The 26,418-nt window shown below is 41.3% G+C and overlaps 1 protein-coding gene across 1 annotated transcript in view; it reads right to left on the bottom strand.

Annotated features, from left to right (window-relative positions):
* LOC134358803 (mitoferrin-1-like) overlaps positions 1-25,935 on the bottom strand; it is a 63,197-nt gene extending 37,262 nt beyond the window's left edge. Inside the window, exon 1 of the mRNA XM_063071306.1 lies at positions 25,312-25,935. Coding sequence (XP_062927376.1) covers positions 25,312-25,665 — 354 coding nt within the window. The 5' untranslated portion in view covers positions 25,666-25,935. The remainder of the gene's footprint in view (positions 1-25,311) is intronic.
* Between the last annotated feature and the right edge of the window lie 483 nt (positions 25,936-26,418).

Raw genomic sequence — 26,418 nt, 5'->3', positions numbered from 1 at the left:
GGTGCCAGAGTGGAGGATAGCTAGTGTTTTTCTGTTGTTTAAGAAAAGCTTTAAGAATAAACCAGGAAATTAGAGGCTGGTTAAGAGTGACTAGATAGAGACTGATTAAGGTTTGTGCATGGTAGGTCATGTCTACCCAATCTTATAAAGTCATTTGAGGAAATTAATGAAGGCAAGGCAGTGGATGTTGTCTACAGATTGCAGCAAAGCCTTTGACAAAGATCCCACATAGGAGGCTGGTCAAGAACGTTCGGCCATTCGGCATTGAAGATGAGGTAAATTAGTTTAGAGATTAGCTCTGTGGGAGAAGCCAGAGAGTGGTAGTAGATGGTTGCCTCTCTGACTGAAGGCCTGTGATAAGTGGTGCTGCGCAGGGATCAGTGCTGGGTCTGTTGTTGTTTGTTACTCACATCAACATCTGGATGATAACATGCTAAACTGGATCAGCGAATTTCCAGATGACATCAAGATTGGGGATGTAATGAACAGCAAAGATGACCGTCAAAGCTTGTAGCGGGATATGGACACGCTGGAAAAATGACAGATGGAATTTAATGCAGACGAGTGTGAAGTGTTGCACTCTGGGAGAACCAACCAGGGTAGATCTTACACAGTGAGTGGTAGGGCACTGAGGAGAGTAGCAGAACAGAGGGATCATTGAGTACAGATTCATAATTCCTTGAAAGTGGAATCACAGGTAGATAGGGTTGCAAAGCTTTTGGCTCACTGTATAGGACATTGGCAAGGCCCAATTGGGGTACTGTATGTGCCATTTTGGTCAACTACCTACAGGAAGGATGCAAGATTGAAAGAGTACAGAGAAATTTACAAGGAAGTTGCCAAGAGTTGAGGGCCTGAGTTATATTGATTAGGTTAGGCCTTTATCCCCTCAAACACTGAGCAAGGTAAATGCAAGCAAACTTTTTCCACTGGGCAGATGAGACTACAACTAGAGGACATAGGTTAAAGGTGAGGGGTGAAATATTTAAGAACATAAGGTGAAACTTCACTTTGAAGGTGGTGAGAATGCAGAATGAGGTGCCAGTGCAAATAGTGGAGGTGGCACCAATTTCAACATTTCAGAGACAAGAGTGAGGGCTATGGTCTGGGTGCAGGTTGATGGGACTAGGTAGATTAATGGTAGACGAGGTAGACGAATCAAACAATGTTTAAAATCAAGTATATATTCAAACTTTCCTTTCACAAAGCTAGCTGTGTCCAACTAAAGGCCCCTTTACAAGAGACAGCACAGCCTTGTTTTAGTTTAATTTTAATGAAATAAAGCTGTGAAAATATTATACTGACAACCATAATGTCAACTGTTTGTTCATTTTCATAGATGTTGCCTCACCTGTTGAGCTCATCCAGCATTGTGTGTATTTTATAATAGGTTGCTTTAATCTGCACTTCTGTATAATTAAGGTTTTTTGGTTTATTTAATCATGACTGCTACATTTTTGTTTATTCTGTATTAAACAGACTGCAGATTTGGTACAAAACAGAAGGCAAACTATTGGTGCTATCTTGCAACTCCAACAACCTGGACTTAATCCTAACTTTGGATGGTACCTGCAGTTTGCATATTGTCTGTGATCAGGTATATTTTCCTGTTTTCTTCCCGCTTCTCAATGATATGTTGATATATAGTTAATGAGCCACTACAAATTAACCCTACTGGAGGATAGTGGGGACAGTATGAGAACAAAGGTAAGCCTACCCCCCCACCTTTCCTCTGCACCCACACTCTTCTCCTTGATCCCATGTCTCCCTAGATTAAGATTAGCTTTGTTAAATGTACAACTGAAACAGTGAATCCCCATCACTTCATACTATTCTGACTTGCTCAAATCTCCTATTAATCACTGAGCTTTTCACAACTCTTACACTCCTCTAGCCCCAATTCTTTAGACCATCCCCAAAAAGCCAGAGGCCAAACATTTTGTAATACACTGCAAGTGGGTTGCCAGATTTCCACCCTTATACTGATACTAGAAAGTTTTTAAACCCTGTAGAATTCTCTATTTCTGCATAAATTATCTAAAATGTAGTCAGATCTTTAAGCAAGTCCTAAAACTAGATGAGAACACAATTAAATAAAAATATTTTACTTGTTCATTTGTTTATTAAGAAAAATGATCCAATATTACATGTTGGAATAAGTATGTGGACCTCTAGCATTATCAGTTCATTTAAAAAGGGAAAATTATAGACAGCTGCTTCAAACAATGGGATGACAACTAGGTCTGATGTGGGAGGCCCTGCCCTATTTCAAACATAAACCTGGGTCTCCACTATCAAAAGTCTGATCTTCACCACACAGGTTTTTGGAAAGGTGCCATGCCTCAAAGGAAATTTGAGCTCCTAAAAAAGCATTGATGCTCACCAAGCTGGTAAAACGTACAAATCCATTTCCAAAAAGTTTGGGCTCCACCAGTCAGGCAGATGGTATACAAATGGAGGGAATTCTCCCCAGGAGTGGTTGACTAACAAAAACAAAAATCACTCCAACAGCAAGGAGTGTAGTATTCCATGTGGTCACAAAGAACCTCAAGGTAACATCTAAGGAGCTACAGGCCTCTCTTGCATTGCCTAGTGTCAGTGATCACGAGTCCATCATCAGGCAAACACTGAATATTGGTGTGCATGACAGGATTGCAAGGAGAAAGCCACTATCCAAGGACACCACTGTTGCCTGTCTAAAGACCACATGGATAAGCCAAAAGGCTATTAGAAGACTGTTCTGTGGCCAGACAAGTCCAAAATAGAACTCTTTGGCTCAAATGAGCTGTGTTTGGCAAAAAGCTAACACTTTGTTCCAGCACAAGAACCTCATCCCATCTGTGAAACATGGTGGTGACAGTGTTATGGTTTGGGCCTACCTTGCTACCTCAGGACCAGGACAGCTTGCTATCATCGATGGAACTATGAATTCTGATTTGTACCAGCAAATTCTACAGGAAAATGTCAGTATCTATCCATGAACTGAAACTTGAGAAAGCAGGACATGCATCAAGACAATGACTCTATACATACAAGTCAGTCTACCAAATGGTTAAAGCTGAACAAATTTCATTTTGGAATAGCCAAATCAAAGCTCTGACCTTAATCCTACCAAAATGTGGAAGAACCTGAAGCAAGTAATTCATACAAGGAAGCCCACTGACAGCACTGAAGGAGTTTTGTGAGGAGGAATGGCCTAAAGTTCCTCCAAGCTGACTAATCAGTTATCAAAAGGGAGAGAAAAAACAGTCACACCAGTTACTGAAAGGTTCACTCTTCTAATACATGTAAAAACGGATCATTTTTCTCAAAATTATAATGCTGTGTTATTTAATTGGGTTCTACCGAGTTTTAGGACTTCTATGAAGATCTGATCACATTTTAGGCCATTTAGGCAAAAATAGTTTGAATCCTTTAGAATTCTCTATGTGCAAACAATTATTTGTATGGATAGCAGCCAGGGTGACCTGACACAACCCTACCTGAGAACAGTTTTTATTTCTCCCCCCACCCCCCCCAAATTTAAACCGAAATTTGTATATACGTTGGGTTCCACCAGACACGGTTTCCTTTCTGAGCAGGAGACACTAATCCAATGGCATTTAGTTCAACTTCTGCCACTGATTCATATTCTTCCACTGAATGCTCCTCAAATCACCAGAGTTGGAAATAACCATCATTTGTGCCAATGTCTTGCACACAAGATCTTTGCTACTCAAGAAAATATATGGGCTGGACTACAGAGTCCAGGTTAATCGATCTTTTAGTGGAAGAAAGGGAAATCATAATTCGATCTTATTCACATTCAATTAACCCAGGTCAGGACTGAGATTCTGGTTTAAAAAAATGCTGAATCGACAAACCCTTTCAAATCATGCATTATTGAATAATTTGGGTACAAGTGAAGGCGATTTCTAAAGTTGGCTGCTTGAATTTTATACTGGCCACTGATTAATGAATACTCACTTTCACCAACTTCCCATGTTCTCAGTAAGTTTACCATCTTCTGCACCATTGGTCATTTGCCTGCCTGCCCTGACAGGTGCAGTCTTTCATTGATTCTATTATGGTCCTAGGACTTAATGAGTATGCCAGCAAGAAAGCAAATCTCAGGGTTGCACATGGTGATTTATGTACTTTAATAAATTTACTTTAAACTTTAGGCACTTGTTGAAACTAATTTTTGCCTTAAACCCAGGAACTTTGATTTTACACTTTTAGTGTATACAGTGGTAAGCAACTATTTGGAAAGGAACTCCTGTCAGCGCTTTTACGTAGTTTGATTTGAAGGTGATCACCATTCAGGTGCTACATCTAATGATTAGCAAGAAACCCACTCAATGAAGGTTTAAGGCATTTTGCACTTTTCCAATTAAAACCAAGTCACAAGATTTCATGGGCATGATTTTATTTCACATATTGCTAACAATCAATGTAGGTTATAAGGCCCACAGCAGAATATGCTGAATATCAAAGCCAGGCAAGAAATAACAGACAGATGAAGTTCAAAATAAATTATCAAAGTACATGTCACCATATACAACCCTGAGCAACACAAAATGCTGGAGGAAATCAGCAGGTTAAGCAGCATCAATGGGAAATAGTACAGTCAACATTTCAGGCAGAGACCCTTCAGCAGGACTGGAGAAAAAAAAAAGTGGGGAGGAAAAGCTATGCTTTGTGGAATCCCATTGGAGATGGCAAAGGCTCCAGAGAATTATGTGCTGGACGCAGAGGCCAGTGGGGTGGTAGGTGAGGACAGGAGGAACCCCATCCCTGGTAGGGTGGCAGGAGGATGGGGTAAGAGCAGACGTGTGTGAAATGGAAGAGATGCAGTTGAAGGCAGTGTAGATGGTGGAGGAAGGGAAGCCCCTTTCTTTGAAGAAAAAGACATCTTCATTTTGGAATGAAAAACCTTACACTGACAGCAGAGACAGAGGAACGAGAGAAGAGGGTGGTGTTCTTAACCAGTATCAGGGTCGAAAGCGTATAGTCCACATATCTGTGATTGTCCATGCGTTTATAATAGACATCACTAGATTAAGCTGTCTTCAGATACAGACAGTGAGATCGAGAAAGGGGAGGGAGGTGTTGGAAAAGAACTGGGTAAATTCGAGGACAAGGTGGAAGCTGGAGACAAAGTTGAAGTCAACAAGCTCCGCATGGGTGCAGGAAGCAGTCAAAGTAATGTAGGAAAGTGGGAGACCAACACCAGGGCCAACAAAAAGGCAGGCATAGCAAGGACCTGTACGAGTGCCTATGACTATACATTTCAATTCCTGTCTCTGCTGCATCTGCTCTCAGGATGAGGCTTTTCATTACAGAATGAAAATTGTCCTTTTTACTGTATCCGCTGCACCCAGTGTGGCTTCCTGAAATGTCAGTGAGACACAATGTGGGAGACCATTTACACTCTCTGCCAGAAGCAGGATCTCCCAGTAGCCACCCATTTTAATTCCAGTTCCCACTCCAATATGTCAATCCATGGCCTCCTCGGCCACACTGCAATTAGAGGAACATCTTATATTGTCTGGGTAGCCTCCAACCTAATGCCGTTAACATTAGTTTCGAGCTTATGGTAATGACCCCCCACCCCTTCACATTCTTTCACCTTGCCTGCCCATTGCCTCCCTCTGGTACTCCTCTCCTTTTCTTTCATGTCCTTACGTCCTCCAGACTCCCCCTTCTCCAGCCCTTTGTCTCTTACCAACTTCCCAGCTCTTTACTTCATCCCTCCCAGTCCCACCTATCTTTCTCTTCCCACCCCCCCCAACCTTTTGAATCTACTCATCTTTTTCTCTCCAGTCCTGCTGAAATGTCTCTGCCCAAAATACTGACTACTTTTTCCATAGATACTGCCTGGACTGCTGAGTTCTTCCCACATTGTGTTGCTTGGATTTACAGCATCTGCAGATTTGCTCCTGTTTATGCTCAGAATACAACTGAGATCCATTTTCTTACAGGCACATTCAATAAATTGGCGGGAGGACAGAGCAGCATGTCACATGTGCACAGCCCTCCGATGAAAAATGATATCGTATCCATTAAATAAGGGCCATGGACAATTTTGATTTGATGGAGACAGACATGAAAGCACAGAGGAACATCTGGAAAAATTCCTGAAATGCTCATTCACTGCTGTCGTTACTGCGCGGTCAGGAATCTTTCAGAGGGAAGGCCTCAAAATCCCCGGCCTTGCCTGCTTTTGGCGACCGAGAAGGAGGTCGAATCGTTCGGATAGAGATGGCACTCAGTACTCGGTGTCGGAGAGCTGATCAGAGCTCGAAGTTTTCGGATGACTCAGAGTTGGACCGTGGTCGGGTATGGCAGGGAGTGTTTTTCTTCCTTCTCTCCATCTGTGTGAGATGTGGGACATTTGAGAGACTGAACTTTTACTGTGCTCATGGACTTCTTCATCAAGTTATGGTATTGTTGCACTGTTGTAACTACATGTTAAATTATGTGGTTTTGTTAGTTTTCTTTTCAGTCTTGGTCTGTCCTGTGTTTTGTGATATCACACCGGAGGAAACACTGTATCATTTCTTAATGCATGCATTACTAAATGACAACAAAAGAGGACTGCGTGTCTTCATAATCTAATAAATCCACAAAGTAATAACCATAATAGAATCAAAGACCACACCAACTCGAGTGTTTAACTAGTTTGCAAGAGACAAAATGAAAATAAAAAAATAAGCACTAAATATCCTTGAAATAGAGTCCATAGGTCCTGGGAACATACAAGAAACAGGACAAGTGAAATTGAGTGAAGTTATCCCATTTGATCCAGGATCCTGGTGGTTGCAGGGAAATAACCGTTCTTGAATCCAGTGGCAAGAGTCCCAAGACTCCTGTACTGATGGCAGCAGTGAAGAGAGAACACGCCCTCAGTGGTGTGTGGGGGGGAGGGGGTGATGGTCCTTGATAGATGCTGCTATCCTATGACAGAGCTCATGTAGATGCACTTAATTGAGGACTTTACCAATGATGAACTGAGCTATAGCCACTACTTTTTGTAGGATTTTCCATTCAAGGACACTGGTGTTTCCATACCAGGCTGTGATGCAGCCAATCAATATATTCACCACACACTACTGAAGCTTGAAGTTGTAGATGTCATGCCAAATTTCCACAAACTCTTAGGTAGAGGCACTGCCATGCCTTCTTCGTAATTGTACTTGCATGCCTGGCGAGGCCAAGTCCACTGAAAAAAAAACAAGGATGCTGACCCTCTCCCACCTCTGATCTGATGAGGACTGACTCATGGACCTCTGGTTTCCTCCTCCTCAAGTCAATAACCAGCTCCTTTGTCTTGCTGACAGTATATTTATTCAGTGCAGTATAGGCTTTCTAGCCCTTCGAGCTACGCCACACAGCAATCCCCCAATTTAATGCTAGCCTAATCACAGGAAAATTTACACTAACCACTTAACCTACCTACTAGTTGGTCTTTAGACTGGAGAAAATCTGAGCAGCTAGAGGAAACCCATGTGGTTACAGGGAGAACATACAAACCTGCAGGCAGCAGCAGGAATTGAACCTAGGTACTGGTACAGTATGATTCAAACTCAGGCTCTGATCAATAACTACGTGTCTACTAAGTAAACCATGTTCTCTCATTTCAGTTGCTCCAGTATACAATACTTGTTCAAACTGGACTGTAGCCTTATCTTTTCAGGAACTGGAAATAAAACTCTAGTTTTGTGTAACACTCAATTCCCTAGTTCTTTTATCACTGTCTCTGTACTCAAATACAGTGATTACATCCTTAGTACAACAGTCAATTAATCAAAACCCTGTAACACTTGCCACTGAATGCACAGAGAGCAAAAGTGTAAATTCAATTTTGGACTGAACTTTAGAATTTAAACTTTGTACAGTCAAATACATCATTTGCATCAGTGACTGCAGTCCAAGGATGTGCTGAGGATAGCCTGCAAGTGTCACTATACATCCATCAAGGGCATAGCATGGACTAGCTCAATAACCCTCACTCATATATCTTTGTGATGTTGGGGGAACCCACACTGTCACAGGGAGAATGCACAAAGATGCAGAGAAGCCCAAACTAAACCCCAACTTTCTGATGGCTGGCAGTGTAAACCATTATGCCATGCCACACCTTGGATATGAATAAACTAGTCTTTGAAAATGCCAATGTTTGATTGTGGATTGCATTTGTTTAGAATATTAAAGGCCATATTTTAAAATTTCAACTGCAAGGACTGAATAATTGTGTAATCCAGCCCTTTAACCACAATCTTGATGAATGCCAAAAGTATTCTGGCACTTGAAATTGGCATATTGCCATATCCTTGATTTCCTTGTTTCAATATTCTAGATACTTTATAACCTGTTAGCTGCTTTGTACTACTTGTTTGACAGTGAAATGTTCATTCACTGTCACAAGTTTATGAATCTGATAAAAATGAACACTGGTTTTGCAACTCTTCAATTTTCCCGGCCTAAATTTGAATTAGTGCACAACACATTCGTAGTGTGTCCTGGATACAAGAGCTGAACTCCAATATTCAGTTCATTTGACTGTTCAGCACCGGCCTGACTTCAGAGATATAATGTACATGTTCACTTCTGGCTGTACCTTGCAACATGAATAAATCAAATAGCCTCTTGACATACTGAACAGTACAGGCCCCTGCCCCACAATGTTGTGCCAAACTTCTTAATCCAGCCTTGATCCTGGAACTTATAAAAATACGATCAAGTGAAAAATACCACTCCAGCAAATATGGCTAATACAAAGGGCCACATACAGTAAATTGAGGAAAGTATGGAGTGGTAAGAGGTAGGTTTCTTTTACAGAGTAGTGAGTGTGAGGATCTTGCTGTCAGGGGCGGTATATACTTCAAGGTGATTGTTCTAAATATTAAAAAAGACTAAGCGAACGACTGGGCCAGTCCATATTTAGCATTTCTGAACTGTAGTAAAGGATTTGATTAGACCAGTAAAAAAATGACAGACTTGATCAGGATATGCAAAAGCAAGAATATGGACAACATACTAGTACAGCTAGAGCTGTTTCTGCCTCAACTCCCAGTTTCAATCATGAGCAGTGCTATTTATGGGGAATTACATATTCACCTCGGACTGCCTGTCTTTCTCTTTCGTACTCAGAAATGCAAAAAATATTACATGGACTTGTACTAGTAATACAATATTGAAGGAAAATGTAGTTTAGGGAATCCCACAATGAAAGTTGTAGAAATTGGAATGGAAAAAACTGTCACTAATATATGCAGAATTCATTAACACTCTAAGAAAATGCAATTTATTCTGCACTGAGAGACTTCAGATTAGCCAACATGGTGACTCTTCACCATTCTCAACAAAAGGGCAATTAGGTGACCAATAGATAACAGCTTTGACAGCAACTCCCCCTTTGATAATGCCACATTTTAGAGGATAGTGATATGGTGCAACATAAAATGGGGTCAGCTCGTGGTGATCATCCACAATGCAAAAAACAGAGCTTGTGTTTAAAATTTCTTTTGTTGCCAGATTTGTTTCCTTTTTACTGCTATTTTACCAATGTTAAGGTGGCCCTCTTTTGAGAAAGAAAATCTGCAAATGCTGGAAATCTAAGCAACACAAAATGTGGAGGAGCTCAGCAGGCCAGGCAGCAACTATGGAAAGAGTACAGCTGAAGTTTCAGGCCAAGACCCTGCATCAGGACTGATGAAAGGTATCAGCTCAAAACATCAACTGTACTCTCCTTCCATAGATTGCTGCCTGGCCTGCTGAGTTCCTCCAGCATTTGTATTCCTCTTGAGATTGCATTTTCAATGCATGTTCATACCTTGCAATGAACCTGAGCATCAAGATATTAAAATTCACTTGTGCTGCTGAGCAATCTCCCACCTCTTGAACTAAATGTATTGTCTCTTCAGTTATTGAGAAAAGGTCAGCTGCCAATTGTTAGCCATGCTGGAAGTTGACTAGCTTCCAGTAATTAACATGTTTCTTACAGTCTAGTACTTTTTCCTTGGGTTTCCTTTAGAAAAATAGAGTCTTAAATGCTTTTTCACTTCTTCATAGAACTTGACAAGAATAAAAAATGTTGCATGTTGGCAGTTCAAAAAGTTGATCAAGGAACTGGAATAATTAAATATTAGTTACCATCATCTTTATTTTGGTTTAAACATGACAATTTAGACCCAACACATCTTTAATTTCACATTCTTCCTTCATACTCCCAATAAACTTCAATTGGGAAAAGAGGGGTGGGGGACAGGAAGAGTCAGCACCATAAACTTTCATTTCAGTCTTACATGTCCCCCAGTTCTACATTCCTTCGCAAAATAAACCTCAGCATCTAACTCAGAGCCCCTCAATCGTAATTTCTTAGAAGATCCTTTCTCAACTCCAAGTAGATCCAATCTACTCAATTCTTGCTCAAAATCTTTCCATTGAGTTCAGACATCATCCTTGTCAACCTTCTCAGAACTCAATCAGAAGAGGATCTCTTAGAGAGGCCTAAGCTATGCAGCATTCAAATGTAGACTCAATGTCCTACACAGCAGCAAAATGACTTCCCTACTTGTACAAATCACCCCCTTGGCGATCCATGTTAATTTAGAAAAATATACAGCTTTATCCCCAATGCTCTGGCATTAATAATCAAATTTAAACAGCCAAAATATGGTAGGTCATGTCACAAGCATTTCTGGGACTTCACTGATACATTTCAGTGACCATGCTCTGCATATTGAGCATGAAAGTTACATGACAGGTTACCACCAGGTTCAAGAACTGTTATTACCCCTCAACCATCATGCTCTTGAACCAGAGGGGATAACTTAACTTGCTCGATCACTGAAGTGTTCTCACAACCCAAGAACACTTTCAAGGACTCATCTCACGTTCGATATTTATTGCTTACACTGGAGAAAGATCTTGCTTCTTGAATACTTTTGGATGTATCATATAGATTTTGGTGTGCTGACCATGGAAAAAACCCCATGAAATTTCCCCACTTGCCTTTTTTAATAGCCTAAATTGGTTACTTCAATGCATAATACAAGTCAGAACAACTGATGCCAAGATTAAGGGCGGCATTTTGTTGGTCCACAAACCAAGCAGGTCAATGACAGGCAAGTCAATGAACTACCAGTGGGACTGCAGAAAATTGCATGGAAGGCATTCAAGGCTGTTGAAATTTTCTTGGCAACTACAGAGCACAAAACTACATGGAGCTGGCTGATAATATGCTTCAAGCATACAAAACCATGAAGTGCAGCATACCACTAAAGATCCATTTCCTGCATCCCTTTATGAGACTCCCCTGCAAATCTTGACACTTCCAGTGCTGAACAGGTGAAAGGTTTCACCAGGACATTGCAATCATAGAGAAATGGTACCAGGGCAAGTGGAATCCATCAATGCTAGTTGATTATTTTTGGACACAAACAAGACTCAGAACAAATGAAAATCAAACATTATTAGCTTGGTTGAGCTATTGCAAAGCATCAGCACTGTTATGCAATTAAATGCATTATATACAATAAAAGTTAATTTCTTGTTTCTCCAAATTCCTACAGGATACAAATAGTCTGAAATTATATTTGTGTTCAGCTTTAAGTGGTCTATCATAAACAATTTTTCCGAGGAAGCAACAAATTGTCCAGTCTTTTCTCCCTACATATTTGCACAGTTTGTCGTCTGCTGTACACTGGCCATGCGGACTTTGATTAATTCTATTACAGTTATTGGATTTATTGAGAATGCTCCAAAAAAAAATCACAATTAGTGATATGCAGTTTGATCATTTAATCTATACAAATGCAATCTTAATCACAGCTGTTGATTATGCACAGGATTGCAGCTCAAGTCATACAATTTTTTAAAAATCCAAAAAAGTACAGCTAAAATTAAGATGGCAGAAGTTAGAAATTTGATAAACTAAATGCTGGAAATTTTCAGCATGTGGAGAGCAAAATGTCAATTTCTCAAAGCTGATGAATTCTTGTTTAAATATATTACAGTTGTCAAACCATTTAAATTCTTGATTTATATTTAGAATGCTAATGTTAAATTATAAAGGAGGAAGGGTTGGGAAGAACAAATAGAACACGCTTAGGTGGAAACGCAAGATTAGCATTGGGTCAGACTGGAGGTGGCATGCTCATGTCAGTTAATCTGTTTGGAAGTAGAACAGAAAACAATAACATTTTAGCACAAGTGAGACAGAGCCATTGCTAAAAATCTAAAGTTAAAAAATTACAGAATATACTGGAACACTCGTAGCCCAGGAAGCAGCTGCAAAGAACCCAAAATGAGATATTAACTAATGGTACCGAAAATTGAGTTGTCACTCAGCAATTGAGAATACTTAGCCACATTATTAAACAAAGTATGCAAAACTCAGGTAGATGGCATAACAATGTGAAGTATATTAATTGTTCTCTGAAACTTCCATCAGAAATAGGACAATTAAAAACAGCACATCTTAATTCATAAACCGTTATTATTTTAACCCCCTTGTGCAACTGGATCCTGAATTTACTCATTTTAGACCCAATGTGGATTGGAAATAAAAAGATCTCCACAATTTCCATCAGCACAGGAGCACCGCAGGGATGTGTACTTAGCACCCTGCTCTACTCACTTTACACCAACTGTGGCCAACTCCAACACCATACACCAGTGTGCTGATGACACCACCGTTGTGGTCTGTATCAAAGGGGGTGATGAATCAGCATACAAGAGGGAGATTGAAAACTTGGCTGAGTGGTGGAATAACAAGCACCTCTCACTCAATATCAACAAGACCAAGGAACTGACTAGACTTCAGAGAGGGAAACCATGGGTCTGTAAGCCAGTGCTCATCAGAGAATCAGGTGGAGAGGGTCAGTAACTAAATTCCTGGGCATCACTCTCAGAGGACCAATCCTGGACCCACCATACAAATATTGTGAAGCAAAGACATCAGCGCTTCTACTTCCTCTGGCGTCTGAGGAGATTTGCATGTCACTGAAAACCCTGGCAAGCTTCTACAGATGTGCAGTGAAAAGTGTGTTGACTGGCTACATCACAGCCTGGTATGGAAACACCAATATCTTAGAGTGGAAAATCCTACAGAAGGTAGGAGCCCAGTACGCAGGTAAAGCCCTCCCAACCACTGAGCATATCTACATGAAACGTTGCTGCAGAAAAGCAGCAAAGATCCTTAGCACCCTTTTCTTGCACTGCCATCAGATGAAAGGTACAAGTGCCTTAGGACCACCACCAGGTTCAGGAACAGTAACACTCAACCATCAGGTTCTTGAACAAAAGGGGATAGCTGCACTCATTTAAGGATTATTATATTGTTATTTCATATTCTTGGTTGCTAGTTATCTACATCTCCATTTGCAGTTTATAGTTAACAGTTCATGTTAACAGTTGTTTTATAGATTTGCTAAGTATCCCCACAGGAGAAGAATCTCAGGGTTTATGTGGTGACATGTATGTACTCTGATAAATTTTACTTTGAACTTTGAGCAAAGGGGAAAGGATGTGGAAAACAAAGGTAATATCTGCACAGAGTAGAGACCAACAGAAAGTAAATGACAATTCAATACCAACAGGGTGGAAGTCTTAACTTGTTTGAAGATGGTTCAAACAGAGGGAGACAAAATAAATTAAAATTAAAGTGAGGCAATTACTCAAATTCCAGAGCAAAGAGAATGTTGGAAAAGCCAAGCAGGACAGCAACATTAATGGGGAGGGAAACCCTATACAAATGTTAGAGATGGACATCTCTAAGCAGAAAAACAGCTATAACAGGCTAAATCAGAAGCAACATTACTGCCATCCAGGCAACATCTGCTTTTAGAACCAGTTAGTCTAGGACAAACTGGAAAAACTAGTTATCTAAAATTGAATTCTTTGTGGAGTAGAGATCTCAACCAGACCTGTCCATCTGTCAGAACTACCCAGTTCAGATACAAGAGTTGAGAATTAGAATTATTGCTTAACTTGAATGACATTTCATCAGTTTGGTGGTGGTGGGGAGAAGATGTTCTCATCAATATTGGTATTTTAAAGGAGGGAGGTGATGCATCAACAATTTTCAGTTCTTTTCATAAATGTTCCTGGGCCACTGAATCTTTCTAACAATTTATGTTTCAGGAACTTAAATGCTGGGGGAACTCAGCAGGCCAGGCAGCATCTATGCAAGAAAAAAGTATATTCGACATTTCAGGCTGAGACCCTTCATCAGGACTGGAGAAAAAAAGATGAGTCAGAGTTAGAAGGCGAGGGTGGGGTGAAAGAAGAAACAAGATGGTTAAACCGGGAGGGATAAAGTAAAGAGCAAGGGAGTAGATTGATGAAAGAGATATTGTGCTGGAGAAGGATGGAAGGCCATGGAAGAAAAGGGGGAGGAGCACCATAGGGAGTAATGGGCAGGTAGGGAGATAAAGTGAGAGGAAAAAGTGAATGGGGAACGGTGAAGGGGGGGGGGTATTTCCAGAAGCTCGAGAAATCAATGTTCGTGCTATCAAGTTGGACGCTACCCAGATGGAATACAAGGTGTTGCTGCTCCAACCCAAGGGTCCACTGGAATAGCGGCTTCTTCTGACAAACGGAATGTAACGTAGGTACTCGAAGCAGTCTCTCAAACTATACCAGGTCTCACCAATATACAGCAGGCCACACTGGGAACACTGGATACAGTAGAGGACATCAGACTCACAGGTGAAATGTCACCTCACCTGCAAGGACTGTTTCGGGCCCTGAATGGTAGTAAGGGAGGTGGTGTAGGGGCAGCTGTAGCAATTGTTCTGCTGGCAAGGATAAGTGCCAGCAGGGAGATCAGTGGGGAGGGACAAATGATAAGGAAGTTGCATAGGGAACAATCCATGTGGAAAGCAGAAAGTGGGTAGGGTGGCTGGGAAGATGTGCTTGGTGGTTTGTATTTCAGTACAGGTTTTCCCCGCCATCCGAATGTAGAGCATTCATATGAAACGGTTCGTAAGCCGGAATGTCGTAAAGTGAAGAAGGAATTACCATTAAATATATGGGAAAAATCTGTGAGCATTTGTAGACCCAAAAATAACCTACCAAATCATGCCAAATAACACATAAAACCCAAAATAACAGTAACATATAGTAAAAGCAGGAATGATATGATGAATACACAGCCTATATAAAGTAGAAATACTTTTCCACAATCATTGCCGCACTGTTCTCTGTAGCGAAAATCTTATGCAAGTGCTCTCGGCAGAAACACGGAGCAAGCACTCTCCAGTAACCTTTAAGCTATGGACCTGCCAAATCATACCAAATAACACCTAAAAATATGCAGCCTATATAAAGTAGAAATAATGTATGTACAGTGTAGTATAACTTACGGGAATCGGGAAGACATCGAGCACACTGATGGTGGTGTGTTAGGCTGAGTCGGAGGTTGGGGTGATGCAGTGGCCCCCACCCTCCGGGCAACGACCTGATACTGATCCGCGAAGCATGCAGCGGTACAGAGGTAGCTGGGACGCACTCAGCACATCGTTAAGAAAAAAGCTGAAATGAACAAGCTCATTAAGTGCCGCCCGGCACGTAAATGTCAGCCCAGTTCAGAGGCGACGCAATCGGCAATCACCTCTGACCTGGGCTGGCATTTACGTGCCAGGCAGCATCTAATTAATTAGCTTGTTTATTTCGGCTTTTTTTTTTAAAAAGATGTGCTGGGTGCCTCCCGGCTACCGCTGCATTCTCCATGGATCGGTATCTGTCTGCGGCCCGGGGGTTGGGGTGGTGGAACACTGGGGTGTCATCTCATCGATCAGGGCAGGCAGGTCATCATCTTCTATGTCTGCCTGCCTTGATATTGAAGGTCAAGGTTTGTTGTCTGCTGTGGCTGATGTGGAAGGCTTGCTTGACTGCTTAGCCTTACGCATTTTTAGATCATACAGTTCTTTGTAAGCACTCAAACCATCTTGCAAATATGCCCTAAACCGACATACCCTTTCAAAATTAAAGTCGTATCTTTATCATTGCAGCAAAAATCTCACGCAGTTGCTTCACGTTCAGTTCCTGGACGACTTCACTTTCGGTCCATTCAGTACTGCATTCGGTTTTGATTGCTATCCTTTCCTCTTCCAATTGCATCAGCTCTTCCTCTATCAGTTCTTGGTCATAGGATGCCAAAATCTCAACATAATCTTCGTCAACTTCCACAAGCCAAACTCACTTTGTCCTTACTTTGTTCACTACAATCGAAACGCTTAATTATGTCTAGTTTTACGCCAAGTGTAACACCCTTACGAGCTCTTTTAGGCTTTCCCGATACTTTAGAACTCATCTTGCTAACTGCTGCTCACAGGCACGTGTTTAAGTAATGCCGGCTAGAATGCCGTTCCGAATCCGGGGGGAAAGCGGCTGCTCAGGGCACGCGCTGCTTTTTTTTTCCCTAAGTGAAAATCTGTTAGCGAAAACAGGGAACTAATGTAGGTCTTTCGTAACAGCGAGGTTTCGTAAAGCGAGCGTTCGAAAAGCAGGGGACACCTGTACTGTGATCCAAAAAGTACAGGACTATTTAAGATTGCTCTCAAATTCCCTGTAGGCAGCAATTTGTTATGGAATATAAAGGAGGAAGTTCTTCATCTGAAGGAATGGATGGAGTATTTTTCTAAGATACAAAAATACATCACAGGTTCCCACCTGTTGATGCATCCCAAAAAAAGTTACACCTCCAATTAAATGGGAGAATCAATATTCTAACATTCACAAACCAGACTCAGATTTTAAAGAAAAGTTAGCTTCCAAACTAAGGAAAATTCACTTTGTTTGCTCTCAAAAGGATCCTTGAACAAGGCAATTATGATAGTAAAATGCTCTATGGCAGGCCACTGTTTAGCAAACTGCTTATTAAAATATACACCACAAATCAGAAAATCTGTTAAAATGCAGTTAACTCAAGACTGTTCCAAGTTGTTCACATGAGATCCTTGCCCATCACACTCATGCAAGTACCAACAACAGGCTGCAAATTGCATACTGACTGGTGGCCACAGTGGAGATTCCAGCAATGGTCCTTAACAATTGGACAAGTTTTCTCCTTTTGAAGATTTACTTCCTCAAAGCTAGCTGCAAATCCAACATACCACAGTTTTCTACTTTCTTCAAAGCACTGCTTACTTACTGAACAGGTGAACAATCATGCACTGCACATCATTGGATGCCATATTCATATAAAAAAAATCATAGTCCATTGTGGCCTAGTTCCATTACCAAGGTTGATTAGCTTTCAGCTCAGTAGTCAAAACATTGGGGGGGGGGGGGGAAGAACATTGATGCCCCTTAGATTTTTAAAGTTTATAAACAAACAACTGACATGGGTATTCACAGCTGACTAGAAATTCATGAAAATGTCAGAAATAAATTAAAAATTTTATCAACCCAAGTGTAAGGGAACTTAATAAATCATGTCTGAAAAATATAGCTAATCCAAAAAGGGCAATGGAAAAAAGTGAATTACTGCCAAAGAGTTAGCTGTCTGTGCTGAATTGCCATCTCCCATTCTGTGATTCTGATTCTCAGAGAGGAACTCAAATTTGTTACAGCTACCTTGACTTTAAATATTCTACAGGAAGTGATAAAGATGGAAATATACACAGGTTAAAAGTAGAAACTGAAATATCAGAAGTGGAGAAAGTTTGAAATACAGGAAAAGGCAAGAGCTTTTAAGGTCAAGTTAGATCAGCAACTGAAGATCAAACTCAACCCCAAGGTCAAAAGTTGCCAATCAATATTAAACCCAAAAAATTCCAAATCCACTGCAGCATAAGCAAACCAGCATCTACCAGGTTGATATTTCCAGTAATGAGGTTTCAGTTATCCACAGCCAGTACCCTCTGGCAGGCCATATTGCCTACAACCTAAAACTAGTACTCCTAATTTGCACTACGGCAAGATTTGCATAAAGAAAATACACCGAGTAGTGCTACCCAAAAATCCAAAACAGAATGACAAAGCCACGCAAAATTAAAGAAATACAGAAGCTCTGTAACAGCCTATTCATAGCATCTCCTGCCTCACTACCAATTGTTAGAAGTAGAACATTAACTCAGGAACTAAACTGAGCATAGGCATCAATTATGAGAACTAGTCTTCAAAATAAAACTTGTACAAATATAGTAATCAGTTTTGAAATTAAAAGAACAGTTTTATAAACAAACAGTACTGTCTGAGTAAAGGCTACCAATCTACAGGAAACCACTTAATGAACACGTTATAAACATAAAACATTAGCTGCATCAGGCAAATTCAGACATTGGGGGAAACCTTAAACTGACCTACAAACACCTTCAGCTAAGTTAGTGTACTAGAGATCAAAGGGGTCTCAAAATGGCCCGATTGTCACTTAGTATATCGAAATGGTCACATCTTAGCTCTAAAAATAAATGGGATATTTGTATACCTAGAGGGCCTATTTTCCACACTTGGGAAATTCAGTAATTCCTATGGATATTATTTGTCCTGAAGATGCCTGAAATGTAGCAGTTAGAGCAACACTATTTCAGCTCAGGGCAGAGCTGGAGTTTAATTCTAGTGCCACCCATAAGAAGTTTGTACATTCTCCCTGCGATTGCATGGGTTTCCCTCTGGGTCCCACTTTTTCCTCAGTCCAAAGACTAACAGTAGATTAACTGGTCATTGTAAATCGTCCTGCAATTAGGACAGAGTTAAATAGGTGGGTAACGTGACTCACTGGGCTGGAAGGGCCTGATCTGCATCCTCTAAAACAAAACTAAATAGAATTATTCAGAGGTATTGCTTCAATTACTATGTGCACCACTTCAATGGAACAATTTGATGGCAACTATACTGTCATTATTTTCTGGCTCTAGTCCACCTGGAGAACAGGATACCAACAGGTTATTAATTGTGTCAAATGCCAAACTGTGTTCAATCGTCCCATCCAAGCTCAAGCACAAGACCTGCACATCCCTCGGCAACTGGACTTCTGACAACAGACCTCAGTAAGGATGACAAGAAAATCTTTGCTGACCATCAACAAATGCAAAAGGATATATGCTAAATTCCTGGCTTTGCTCTGTACACACACACCCCCATGAAACTAAACACCATTCTAATGCTATACACTTTCACCAAAGACTGCTGTTTAATAGATCATTGAGTATGCACAAGAGTGAGATAGGGCACCTTGTTGAATTGTGCTGCAGCAACCTCTCAAATGTCAGCAAAACTAAACTAGCTCCAGCTGACCATAGAAAGGGACATAAACCAGTCTGTACCGCTAATTGAGATGGCCAGAAGCTTTAAATTCCTGGATGTTGACATATCAGATAACCTGTCCTGGACCCAGGAATCAAGGTGTGCCAGCATCTTTACCTGCTTAGAAGGCGAGTTTAGGCATGTCACCAAACACTTGCAGATTATTGCTGAAAGTATCCTGACGGCAGCATTGTCTTGCACAGCAATTAGTACATGGAGGAATGCAAGTTGCAGAGAATAGTGGACTTAGCCCAATACATCATGGACACATTGCATCCACAACCATCAGAAGTATCTATAGGAGGCTCTGCCTGAAGGTGACATTCAAAGATTCCCATCAACCAGGCCATGCCATTTTCTTGCATCTATCAGGCAGCAGCCACTGAACCCTTAAGCCCTAAAAGTACCAGGTTTAAGAACAGAAACTTCACTTCAACCATTTAGATTTAGAACCAGCCTGCACAACACTCAATCATTACCTCAGTATAGTGACACTTGCACTACAATAGACAATTGTTTTCATGTAAAATTTGGCCTTATGTTTATTTGTGAATGCTGCTTATATGATGCTATGTGTCTGCAATGTTGCTGCAGCAAGCATTTCAATATGGACAATATGTGCACATAGAATGACAATCACCAGACCAAATGTTTCAGCTATGCCACTGGAACTACTGAATGTATATTTAACTACCTGCTGTAACCCTCAGCCTCAAGAATAAAAAGTATTCAGAGTTCAGAAGGTTTCTGGATGAGGGTGCTTGCTTGTCATAATGACTGATGACTCTGTTTGAGTCATCTTGTGGCTTAGTCTGGGACTAGGCCACTCCAAACTATGGTGGAAGAAATTCACTCAGTAACAAATGGGCTGCTTGAGAGCAGCAAGTTTGAAGCTGCCATGCAGTGCATTCTTCCAACTCACTGAACCAGTCTTAATTTTCACTAAATCGACAGGACATTAAGATTTTACATCAAGGGGGAAAAAAAAATCAAACACCCAAAAATAATGCACTTTTACTCTAACTACATCTACTCTTTCGAGCGCAGACTAAAATTTCCTATGTGAGAACCACAAATTGATTCAAATAGGAGGGGGATAATTCACAAGATGGGCATGGTTGGTTTGGCCAAGCCATCATTGCATTCAGGTATCTCACTGTAATGAGACACAGCATCTATTGGACTTTCACCATTGCTTAATCATGGGTCAGCAATTCCCAAATATTTCTTTTTGTACTGGAAACATTGGCCAAGGGCCTGTTGCATGTTTTGTCTGCCATTTTCATAGTCAGTGTAGATCATAATTACATTGCTTCTACACTATTGCCATCAACTCTCCACCCAACCTCATTTTTGCCACTGATTAATGAAAACTATGCAGTCACATAGAGAATGCGCAGACTCCACAGACAGAACGCAAGGTCAACAATGAACTCAGGTCTCTGGTGTTGAGGGAGCAGCTCTTACAAGGTGTACCATTGAGTTGACTCTGGAGCTTTTACTCAATCCTGAAATGCTGTTACAGTCTTACAGTCACATCCTGTCCACCACAGCTGATTGAACACAATACTGACCAGGGAGAAGGTAATTCGGAGGACAGATATTATGAAATTCCTTCAATGCTTTTGAGATGCTAAATGAAGGTCCACCCATGGAGCCAAAAAAACCAAAAAGTAGAAAACATCGCTCAGTAGATATAGACAACTGAAAGCAGAAATGTTGCTCTTCATGACTACAAAATAGACCCTTTGGCCTATTTATCCCATGCCAAACATTCTGCCCAGTTTCAATTGCACCTGGACCTATAGCTTTCCATACCCCATCCACGTGCTTATCCAAACTTTTCATGAAAATCATAAAAAGCATTTTCAAAGAGTCTCGATTCTTATTGTTCAGTGTGGAGCAGAGGGGAAGTACTCAGAGGAGTACGTTTGTCAAGGATCTGTCTAACCCTCATTAAGCACAAACTTGATTATTTCTTCTGTTTTAGTGAAGAAATCAAGAATAGCTTGCACACATATAAATGTTACCTGCCTACTGGAAATCAATGACTAAGATCAGGTAATTCCATTCCCCCCACACATCTATCTGGTCCTGTGTGATTTGAACTTTGTCCATGATCTATTTTACCACCACTGATGTGCATAGATCATAGTCATTTGTTCTACTCCAAAGTTATACAACTTGATAAATCAAATTACTCTACTGCTTAGTTTGCTCTCAAGACACTGATTCCTTGTGCCAAGCATCTTTCATAATCTGATATTTGTGCCCTAGGATCTGGATTTTACATCACTGTCCTTATTTTAAGCTCATGGTTTCCCCAGTAATAGCAAGTTCATGCACGCTAATTACCATACAGAATTTATTATGCAAGACAGACAACACCCTTGGATATCAGAAAACTGCAAGTCATGATGAATCTCCAGGCAGAATTACCATGCCAGACTTCAACAGCAGAGAAAATGCACTAATGTTTTCTGCATAACATCCCCCCACCCCCGCTGAATGCATCATTCCATATAAGGCTACTTTTAGCAAAGTCTCTACATGGCCAAGAACATGAAGCATCCTCCCAACAAACCCCCCATTATCACAGAAGTCGGCTGTTCTGTAGTACCCATAGCAGCAGCATAATACAAACTCACCTATCAACTTGAAAATGTTTTTCATTGCACCTCATTCAAGTCTCAAAACACTTAGCTACTTCAGTGCATGGCACATGCAATACTGTTTTAAGTTGAGAAACTTGAACAATTTTCATTCCCACAAATAATTACCATAACTGGATATAAAAACAAACACAAGGAATTCCGCAGATGCTGGAAATTCAAGCAACACACAAAGTTGCTGGTGAACGCAGCAGGCCAGGCAGCATCTCTAGGAAGAGGTACAGTCCACATTTCGGGCCGAGACCCTTTGTCAGGACTGAAACCCGAAACGTCGACTGTACCTCTTCCTAGAGATGCTGCCTGGCCTGCTGCATTCACCAGCAACTTTGATGTGTGTTACCATAACTGGATAGCCTATTTTTAAAACATTAGTTAAGGGATAAATATTGACCAGGACATAGGGGTTGCAGTAGAAATTGGCATGTTTGTGCACAGCTTAGGTTTGAAATGTTGTCATCTAGTCTTAAGAGTCATTCACACTTGTTCAAATGTATACCTTTTGCAAGTGGACTGAACCAGTCTCTTAGCTGTCATTCAAGGTCCACAAGGTCATTATAAACCAAAGCTGTAATTCTGGCATGCAAAGAACTTGATTCATTTGATTTACTACAAACGTTCCTGTACAATAGTAGTTTTCCTTGGCAGCACATTGGCACAATCAATAAAACACTCAACACATACTCTTACCCCATGCTTACTGAAAACAAATTCTAGAGCAAACAGGTATTTAAACAATGCAAATCTAGTACATTAAAAGCATCACTGCGCCCTTAACTTAAGATAACCAATATATAGACAACGTCCATTTTAACTATGAAGAGAACATATTTCATTGCGGAAACAGTCTCTTCAGCCAGGTTTCCACGGCTGCTTGTTTTACATGTTACACAAAGCAGGGTATTCACTGTTCCTTAAATATGACCCCACCCCCCAATTACCCCCAGTCAAATGGGAAAATGCTGCTTCAGATGCACAGCAGGATAATTACTTAAAATTGTAATTTCTGTCACAGCATTGTATTTTTATATAAACACACTCACTATGCACATTCTTCCTTGGACCAAAGAGATTTTCCAATGTGTTTCTGGGTAGATACTCTGTATATTAAAGTTACACAACTGCTTGAAACAAGTACTTTGCAGCTGCAGTAACAGTAATCTGTAAGCAGAATTACACCAGGTTTAACAGGCTTCTGTCTTCGATAATTTCAACTAGAATAGAATGAGATTTGGAATACCCTAGAAATCCAATGACTTTAATAATTCCAGATCGATCTGACAAATCCAACCAAATGGATAATTATCTTTCTAGAATTGAGTTTTGAAGTTCAAGTTCATAGAATGAAGAGGTCTTCATCTTCCTAGTGCAAATATCCTAAATATTTTATAATAGTATTATCCAAAAAAAATGTTCAGACAAGTCCTAAGACTGAGAACCCTCACCTTTATATTAAGAGTCCGGATTTCAAAAATGTAATTCACTGCCCATAAAGAACCATCTCACACGGCCTCAAAAATGGCACTACATGAACGCCAGATCTCTCATCTTAATTTAAGATCACCTCACGCGATGAATATAGATTGAGCACAAAGACAATGCTGAAAGAGCGTCTCAAGGATAACTGTTTTATTGTTTATGTTAAGTGATGTGACAAGTTATTCACCCAAAAAGCATTCACATGCTTTCAATATACCTTGTGAGACTCAAGGAGCACCAATGAGCTATTAAAATAGAGGTACACAACAGCTGTAATCCACTTTAGAAAGATTATCCTCAAACAAAATGGCTGCCAATGTCTACTTTCACAGACATGGCCTTGATGAAAGCTTATAGAAACAATACAAAATATTTAAACCAGCTACTTTAATAACTGCTACAATAAAAGGCAACCAACCAAACAAGTATCAAATTCAGTCTGTCTTACTATAGAATAGAAGAGCTGAATCGTACCCTCTTGGCTACAATTAAGATAGTGCTGTAAACAGCAAACATTCAAACCTGAAAATATCCAAAATGTTACTACCTCCTCTCCAAATGAAGTTAAAACAGGATCAAATTAAGCTGGATCACCACCTAATTACTGTATGCCTTCTCAAGTTCTGCTGGTAGAGGGAGAGTAGCAAGTTTCAAACAGATGCCTAACACAATAACTGAACTTACAGGTACTAGATTCACCAAATCATGAGAATTAGTCAAAACCAGTGAAATGCAGGGGCTAAAGAGGATGAGCTTTAACCCATTATGGTTTTGGCAAAGTTACACTGAAATCCGCAAACATACCTGAAATTGAGTTCCAATAGACTATTTTCTGAAGACTGATTAACAGCTGTCACCTAGTTTTTGCAAACACAAACTTCTGAGCTGTTAGATGCCAATTTAATAAATTTAAAGGGGTATTCTCACACTAAAAGATGCACAATTTGCTGGAAAAGCAATTGGAACTTTTGTATCATTTTGCTAACACTACTTGTGATTCTGCTTTTTCACCACACCACCACTACCTAAATACCTGACATACCCCAAGTCTCCAGTTTTACAGCTAATATGCATTGTATGTTTGCCTCTGCTATCCTGATGTATGAGGAATTATAGGACCTTTACAAAAAAGTTTATAGGAATAAGATCATGTATAAAGATAGCTTTGATACCATTTGTCAACCAAATACAACAAAAACTGTGATGGACAAAAATCCCACGAGTTTATACAATTACTCTGAATGACCTAACTGGTACTTAATTTCAATTTAACCAAGAGTGTATTTGCATTTCTCAACGTCATTCTGCCCAAAAAGAACTCATTCTGAAGCTTAAAGTTAATTATCACTCTCCACCTCTTAACTTGACAGATATAATTAAGTACTACCAAAACATTTAAAGCAGAACTTGCATCTATAAATCGTAAAAATGGAAGTTATCGTTTAGGAAGATTTTAATCTGCATTTCAATCAAGGAAATACTCCCAAAATAGACTACACCAATTGTACAGGAGGAGCAGAATTGATATACTAAAGCACTGAAGCTGACTTCCAAGTAAACTAATCCCCTTCCCACCCACCCCCGTTGAAATTTAAAAGGTGAAACACGCCAACATTCATAGACCCCTTTGACCTTTCTCCGAAGTCCGGCCACAAAATTCTCGCCTGCCGTATCCTCTTATATCCACTTTTCTAAAGATAACTTCCAAAAGCAGTGCCATCACAATGCACAACGCAAAACTTGGCTTACTCAACTCTCCGAAAATTCAGCAACTTGGCACTTATTAAGTATAAGCTCATCCCCTATCCTCTGCAAGACGAAATTTGCACAGCATGCGTGCAACTCATTGGGTGGTCCAATTGCCAATGGGCTGGCTTTGGTCCCCCTCCCAGGTCAGGCAGCGGAGGGCAAGGCTTGTCGATACCTTGACGCAGTCGATGGGGTACATCACGCAATGCTCCAGGACTCCGGCCACGGCTCCGGCAATCATGTGCGTGGATGTGGAAGCGGTCTCGGGGAGGCTCTCGTATTCGGGCTCGCTGCTGTTCTCATCCGAGAAATTGTCCATAATATTCAGGAAGCAGCTGGCTGGGGGCGGCGGGCTCACCAAGATGTCGAAGAAAGGAGGCGGCGTGGCGAGCACTGGCGACTTGCGGGCGATGGCCACCGAGCTGCCCGCGATACCCGACCCGCTGCTGCTGGCACTGCCGTTCCCGCTGCTAATCGCTTCGGCCCGCTCCGTTACTTTAATCCTCACCCCTTCATGTTCAAATTCCATCGGGGAAAAACTTGGTGGCGAAGCCTCGGCTTTATTTTCCTCCCTTCTCCGACCAAGCCCCGTACTGCTAATTGTCGATCTTTTCCACGAGCACCAGCTCTGGCCAGCGTCCTGCCCTCTCACGCTGGGCTCACTCGACGCGCCGGCCACTTTAAATAGCCGCTCTCCCCTCCTGCCCCACCACCGCCATCCTGCTGGCCTAACTTGCAGCGGGCAGGGGGGCAAAATGAGGGCCACTCGCTGTGACGTACCTCGATTTCCCAACCCCTCCGCGCCCGCCCAACCGAACTTCCGCCGGCCGAGGGCGGGAATACCCGCAAATGCCTGCCCTGCTGGCTTCAGTGCCTGCCGATTGGTCTACCCGTGTCATCGACATCCGCTCTTCCCTTTCTATTGGCCAGATCCTCCGTCCATCAACGCGGATTCGGCATGGGACTCCGCCCTCCTTCCCTCCCTCCACCGGCCAATTTGCACGCCTTGGAGGGCCATGTTTTCTCTTTCAACCTAACCTGATGGGCTAGTGCCCCGCCCTCTCTCTGACGGTGATTGGTCGGACGTGCAGACGTTAGCCCCCGCCTCTTTTTCCTCTCCGTCTGGTTGGTCGGTTTCCGCGTCACTCGCGTAATGAGGCTGGGTTGGAAGAGAGGCCCGGCCGGCAGTGAATGTTCACGAGGAACGTATTCCAATCAGTGGCGGGAAACCTTGTCACATGATTAGTGGGTCTTGTTGCTCCGGCGAGAGAGGTTCAAGCAT

Source organism: Mobula hypostoma, chromosome 19, assembly GCF_963921235.1.
Source record: "Mobula hypostoma chromosome 19, sMobHyp1.1, whole genome shotgun sequence".
Lineage (NCBI taxonomy): Eukaryota > Metazoa > Chordata > Chondrichthyes > Myliobatiformes > Myliobatidae > Mobula > Mobula hypostoma.
The sequence above is the reverse complement of the archived record's forward strand: the minus strand, read 5'-3'. Positions and strand labels throughout refer to the sequence as shown.